The sequence below is a fragment of the Pseudochaenichthys georgianus genome, chromosome 5, assembly GCF_902827115.2.
Source record: "Pseudochaenichthys georgianus chromosome 5, fPseGeo1.2, whole genome shotgun sequence".
Classification (NCBI taxonomy): domain Eukaryota; kingdom Metazoa; phylum Chordata; class Actinopteri; order Perciformes; family Channichthyidae; genus Pseudochaenichthys; species Pseudochaenichthys georgianus.
Window position 1 is genome coordinate 14,743,639 of NC_047507.1, and position 7,201 is coordinate 14,750,839.

General features: G+C 42.0%; 1 protein-coding gene across 1 annotated transcript; it reads left to right on the forward strand.

Annotated features, from left to right (window-relative positions):
* Positions 1 to 1,026: 1,026 nt before the first annotated feature.
* Positions 1,027 to 6,763, forward strand: LOC117446775 (5-aminolevulinate synthase, non-specific, mitochondrial-like). The gene is made up of 11 exons (XM_034083187.2): positions 1,027 to 1,207; positions 2,625 to 2,865; positions 3,011 to 3,190; positions 3,286 to 3,420; positions 3,589 to 3,808; positions 4,298 to 4,482; positions 4,613 to 4,792; positions 4,961 to 5,125; positions 5,659 to 5,927; positions 6,052 to 6,214; positions 6,430 to 6,763. Exons 2-11 carry the CDS (start codon positions 2,655 to 2,657, stop codon positions 6,588 to 6,590), a joined length of 1,869 nt encoding a protein of 622 aa, XP_033939078.1. The 5' UTR covers positions 1,027 to 1,207; positions 2,625 to 2,654; the 3' UTR covers positions 6,591 to 6,763.
* Positions 6,764 to 7,201: the final 438 nt, after the last annotated feature.

Sequence of the window (7,201 nt, forward strand, 5' to 3'; positions counted from 1 at the left end):
TTAAAAATCTGTTTGTTTTCTATTGTTGTTATATTTAGTACAAAATAAGCTTGAAATTAATATGAATTCCTTAATTGTCGGCCAAAATCACACGAGCAAACATATGTTTACAAGTGTCTCATCAACCCAACTTAAAGTACAACATACAATATCATGCAAAACAACATTTTAGAATAAGCTCAGGTTCAATAACTCGGTTTCAACACCAGAGGTCACTTGTGCACAGAAAATCCCTCTACCCAACCACGTCAGAAATCATGTCACATCAATTCAAAAACACTACAGTGTGTTAAAGTTCGGCAAACAATACTTAATGAAGCCAGAATCATTGAGTGGAATAATTCAAGGTCAATAACGGAAACATCTGTTGCTATGGTTGCAGATAATTTATGCTACAATAAAAGATGTAGGCAAATCATTTAGTTGAATTACACACAAATATGAATGGTTTTAAAATACCAGCAGGCTACTGCGAAAAATACTGAAACTACTAGTTTAATTGTTTGCAGCCCAGTTTGCTACTCCTAAACATGTATACAGCCTACATACATTCACATACAGTATTTACATACACTTGTCTGTGTAAAGACATTTTCATAATAGTCTTGTCTATTCCTTTGTCCTTATATGTTTATTTCGGTGTACACTGAGAGAGAGAAAACAAATGGAGGTAAATTCTATGTATGTGTATGTGTATAAATCATAAATAGGCTACTTGGACAATAAATGGTGATACTGATTATAATAAAGTAAGCATATGCATGAATGTCTTTGCGAATTTGCAGTCCTTAGAATATGTAACTAATGTCCATACAGGGTAAACATTGATTTATATGCAATGTTTGGAACAAAACCCAATACAAATCAAGTATATTTGTAGACAACCTTCAAACATCCACAGAGAAAATGCCCTGCCTTATGCTTGAGTAACAGAAAACTGGAATGGCCCTTTGACGTAAATGAATGAGATCTCGCGAGACTTCCACGCGATATGAGGCATGGCGTAAGCTGTTTATAAGAACTTGCACGTCCTCGTCCTATCGTTCGTCCTCAGTGCAGGATAACGAAGCAGTCACCTCCTTCACCTTCTCTGCAAAACAAGTCATTTTTGTTAGAGTGTAACACAACATTGGCTCCGCTGCTGTTACCCTGTTTATTTAACGACATTTGAAGAGGACTACGCAATTAAACGTGAAGTTTTGAGGAGGTAAGTCTCTTATTTTGGTCATCTTCATCTCCTGGTTGTAGCTTCTTGGCTAATGTTAGCTACATTGCTAAGTCCGGTCAACCGGCAAAGATCACAAGCAATCCGTTAAGCATTTAGCCTTAGTCTATTTTACAATAGCTTTGTTTCCGAAAATAACCCTTAACCATAACCATTTTTGTAAGTAAAGCGTTATTCAACGTTGGAGACAGACAGGTCGTGACTCTTTCTCTCCTAATGTGTTACAACCATGACATGTTATGCGAGTCAATACGGAACACCACTTTAAAGGGCGAATTATTAATTGAGTAAAAATGTGTCCTTAAGTCGTACATTGTGATTTTTCTTTAATAACATAAAGTAAACTAAATGCTTGTGTCAATGCCACTGTTTTAAAAAAGATTGTGAATACAGGTACAGTACCACTAGGAATCCGGGTTTCATGTTACGCAACCTGGCGGACAGCTTTTGGAGAAAGTCGATTTTTTTTTCCCCCAAAAAATGTATCACGGAGACGATATCTTAATAGCTTAAAGTCTTGTTTTTGGTGAAATTAGTTCGACTTCACGTGTACGTTTTTATAAGGGCTCGTTTCCTTTTCCTGGAACTTCAAGTGGGAAAGAAGTTGGAGCGATAACTCTGTTGAGGAATGTTTAGACCTCACTTTACCCGGGGGAAGGCTTATGACACAGGGATAGACGTAATACAGCTGGAATTTTACCTTTTACGCAATGAGACTTCCATTTTTTTCCTCCATGTTTTCCCCCCAATTTGATCAGTCACCTGTTGCAGTGACTTCATCAGTTCATCCAGTCAATAACATATTATTGTAAAGTGATAGAAAAACGAATAGGATTTTTAGGTTTCAGTGGAAATAGATGTTGGGTATTCATGTAATGAGAGCCTATACTTTTAGCTTGAAGGTTTATAACTCACCTTGAAACATTACATAACCACTTTAACCAATAGGTCCACAGACTTGGATGTTTCTTAAGACTTTGACAGCTTACCTTTTATCGGTTTATCAAAGTACGCAAACATCTTCCAACAATTTTCAATTGCCCTCAATAATTTAATAGTTATAGCGGACACATGGCAATTGTCATATAAGCCCTTTAACTGCATATTTTCCAATGCAGCAAATACTATGTTCAAACTTCCAAAATGTCTTTATTTAATTTACTTCCTAGAAATCAACAAATAGGTCAACTGTAAAAAAAAAGAAGATGCAGTATTTGACCCTTAGAATGAAGAAGCAAACCCAAGGGTTGGAAACCACTGCCTTAAGCAACAACTGTAAAACAGGTTGTGCAGCACACAGAAAAAAGGATCTGAACTGCCCACAGCCGTTTCAATTGGCCTTTGTCAAAGCCACGCCCTTTGTTGTTAGCCACTGATACGTTTCAACTGTCTCCCACAGATCTCTGGACAATCATCACCACTGCTGACCATGGATGTGATCGTGCGTCGCTGCCCCTTCCTGGCTCGTGTGCCCCAGGCCTTCTTCCAGCAGCCCAAAAAGTCTATGGTGTCGTATGCCCAGAAATGCCCCATCATGATGGAGCTGGCCGCTAAACCTATGGCTCCATCAATGGCACGGGCCCTCTGCTCCTCCTCCTCCTCCCACCAGAGGACTGAGGACGCCATGTCTGCCACTGAAGGTGAGGGTGCCAAAAAAAGTAGATTCATTAACAAATATATATTTTGTGAGAAATACCAGCTAAAATAATGACTTACTTTGACATACTGTGTGTGATATTGTTTAAAGGTTGTTATAAATCTAAAGCTTATTTTGTCTGCTCGCAGGCCCCAAACAGGTACAGGAGCCCAAGCTGCCAAGTGGCCACCCCATGCCAGCATCAGGTCAGGCGGCCTCCAAGTGCCCCTTCCTTGCGGCTGAGATGGGCCAGAAGAACAGCAATGTGGTCCGCCAGGTCGGCATAGAGTACCAGGAGGACGTTCAGGAAGTCCGCACGGTCCAGATAGGTAAGAGTTGTGTAGAAATTGATTACATTTTACTGATTGGGCCCATCCTTTTGTTCGTTATTTGATACCATTTCCTTTATTTGACCTTTTTGCAGAAGTGTCCGCCGCCCAGTTGAAGAAGCCATCCCTGACCAGTACCATTAAGGGAAGTGGAGATCTAATGAAGACCCTCCTGAAACAGAGACCTAAAGGTGTCTCTCACTTGCTGCAGGAGAACTTGGCAGGCAGTAGTAAGTCTAAAGACGGATCGTACTTGCAACAATTTCACTCTCGTAATGTAGTTTTATAAATGATTTTGAATTCACTATGTTTTGAGTGTTCAGACTTTTATCCGTTGGGCATCTGTCACAATGCAACATGGCACATTAAGCAAGCTTTGCCTTCTTGTTCTGTCGCAGTGTCCCGCTACCAGTATGATGAATTTTTCGAGAAGAAGATAGAAGAGAAGAAGAGTGACCACACATACCGTGTGTTCAAGACCGTGAATCGTCTGGCCAACGAGTTCCCCATGGCTGAGAACTTCACTGACTCTTTAGACGACAAGAAGGAGGTTTCCGTTTGGTGCAGCAACGACTACCTGGGCATGAGTCGACACCCACGGGTTGTGCAATCAATTACGTGAGTTTTGGAGGACATGTTTGTTTGTGCGTGTCGGAAAAACTCAGTCCCTTGGGTCTGCCTGTGTTTACATGTAATGAGAATAATATTTTTCTTGGCTGTCCACGTCTCCTGTTGGCGCTTTTTAGAGAGTTTGTAAAGGGAAAAAAACAGACGAGACACCTCACATAATAATTAAATACAACCTAACACCTACAGGTGGTCCAGTCCATTGTTTGTGTGGGTATAGAGTGTTAGTTGTTCATAGTTCACACATGAGCCCCAGAGGTAGGATGTTTTTCTTCTTCTCCTTTCAGCCTGTCTGAGCTCGCCCAGCTCTCTTACCTGTGAATCGGTTACACCTTACCTCAAGCTCCCTTGCTTAATTATTCAGAATGTTCCATGTAATGATGTCTTACCGCTCTTTAGCCTCTATCTGGAACACAAATGTGTGGAATTTTTGCTGTCCAGCTTCTAAAAACCGACCTAAATATCCGTCTCTTTTTTTAGGGATACTTTACGAAAGCATGGTTCAGGGGCAGGAGGCACCAGGAACATCTCTGGGACCAGTAAATTCCACGTGGAACTGGAAAGTGAACTGGCTGACCTTCACAATAAGGACGCTGCGCTGCTCTTCACCTCCTGCTTTGTCGCCAATGACTCCACCCTCTTTACCCTCGCCAAGATGCTACCTGGTATGCAAATGTTTAAAAGAAATCTACCTTTCATTTTCGTTTTGAATTGATTATTAATAGTTGTGTGATATGCATGCTATAAGTCTCTATAACTCTCCTTCTCACTTCCCCTTCTTCAAAACTATTTTAGGTTGTGAGATCTACTCCGATGCGGGCAACCACGCCTCAATGATCCAGGGTATCAAGAACAGCGGTGCTAAGAAGTTCATTTTCCGCCACAATGACGTCGCCCATCTTCGAGAGCTTCTACAGAAGGGAGACCCCACTAAACCGAAGATCGTTGCCTTTGAGACCGTCCATTCCATGGATGGTTAGTTTAGGATGCTCCCATTTAACCTATTTGTACAGAATTTTATAACCTTGCTTTATAATTGTTATTAATTGTCATGAAAATGTTAGGCAATCAATAACAGCTAAACTTTCTGCCTGTTCTTTGGCTAAACGTTACCTTTTTTTAACTCCTCTTTCTGTAACACAGGTGCTGTGTGTTCGCTGGAGGAGATGTGCGATGCGTCCCATGAGTTTGGAGCCATCACCTTCGTGGACGAGGTGCACGCTGTGGGCCTGTACGGCTCCAGGGGGGGCGGCATCGGAGACCGGGATGGCGTCATGCACAAGATGGATATCATCTCAGGGACACTAGGTCAGCATGTTATCTCTACTCAAACAAAATGATAATGATGTTCTGCCAAACTTTCTGACTTTGAGGCCAGGCTGAGATGTTCCTAAGCCTTTTTAAATGAACCTGTAATCACACTTCACAAGAATATATAGTTGTATCATTATATTTTCCTTTTATATATCAGGCTACACTTATATATGTTTATGAATCAAAACAGCTGCACCTAGCTTGTGGAAATCTGTGTTTTGTTGTCAGGATCAAGCCCCATCCGTGTCAACTAATATGCCAGAGGGCTTAAAGAAGCCAGAGCAGCCCTGCTGTTGCTAGGAGACTGTGTGGGCTCTTGTTGCACTCTTATTGAATTATCTCTTTCTGTGTGTTCCTGTCAACCTAAGGGGGACAATTATTTCTAACTGAGAGCTCTCCAGTCCCCTTCTCCAGCAGGGACCATTTCAAAGGGATCTAGTTTGTGTGGCACAAACCACTGAGCATAATGTGAATGTGTTCAAAGGATGATGGAAGAATAACCCTCTATGTGTCATGGCCTCTTGTAGGAAAGGCATTCGGGTGCGTGGGCGGCTACATCGCGAGCACAGCTGCTCTGGTGGACACGGTGCGTTCCTACGCTGCTGGTTTCATCTTCACCACCTCTCTGCCGCCGATGCTGTTGCACGGAGCCAGGACCTCCATCCAGGTCCTGAAAGGGGAAGAGGGTCGCGTGCTGAGACGCAAACACCAGCGCAACGTCAAGCTGCTCCGGCGGATGCTGATGGACTCGGGGCTGCCGATGGTGCACTGCCCCAGTCACATCCTCCCCGTCCGGGTAATTTATTATTGAATTTGTTGTCCAATGACGTGAAAGTTGACACCCTTCATTAAATAAAGGATGTCCTCGTTGCACCTTCCCGAAAGCTCCATTAATCATACATGTGTTTTCTTACTTTTAGGTGTCAGATGCAGAGAAGAACTCAGAGGTGTGTGACCTCATGATGAGTCGCCACAACATCTACGTGCAGGCCATCAACTATCCCACTGTTGCCAGGGGAGAAGAGCTCCTGCGTATCGCCCCGACTCCTCACCACACCCCTGAGATGATGAAATACTTTGTTGGTAAGAACATCTCAAATGTAAATTCATCCTGTTAGACATACAACTTTTGAATCGGAGATGTGCTTATTCCCAGATCATCTTAAATGTATAATGTGTTTAAAGAAGCTCAAGTTGTTAATATTTTTTAGTTTTCAGTATACACCTTGTGACTCACTGCAGTTCTCTTTGAGTAGCAAAAACTTGACCTCCACTATTTCCTGTTTCCCCCCCCACAGAGAAGCTGGTGCACACATGGAAGGATGTGGGCCTGAGTCTGAAGCCCCACTCCTCAGCAGAGTGCACGTTCTGCCAGCAGCCGCTGCACTTCGAGGTGATGAGCGATCGTGAAAAGTCTTACTTCAGCGGCCTCAGCCATCCCATCTCAGCCTGCGCATAACACTACTCACAGCGACTGGCTATAGACGGCACATACACACTCAACACCCATTCCTCTATCACTGTCATAGATTGTATTAATTATCTTTGATAAGTCCTCCTACACATATTATTTAAAATATTCTACGTCAGATGTTCTATATGCTCAAAATAAAATATGAGATGAAAAAAAAACTTGTGTTTTGTGTGGTTTTTCTTCGTTACATTGATACAGCTGAATTGATAGAGAATTGTGAAAAAGAAAAAAGGATGCATTTACATACACTAAAAAAAGTTGAGACTTTTCTTCTGCATTCTTTGTTTGGTGCAACAGTACTAATACTAAGAAACCTTATGAAAACGTATTCTATTATTCGTTTGTCCTTTGGTTTAGTTCAACCTGAGCAAATTATATTCATTACGTGAACCGACATTTTAATCCCATGCTTCTGAAGCTAAGAGGTAGAACAAAATGCTCCCATAAAGCTATGAAAATCGGGGTCACGATGGCTTGTTCGGCTCAGAACATGAAAGCCTTTGTGTGAAGCGATGCAATGTATATCTGATAGCCTGCTTGTGCATGTGACAAAAGTAGTCCTAGGAGGTGCCAATAAAACCTGGAACAAATCATAA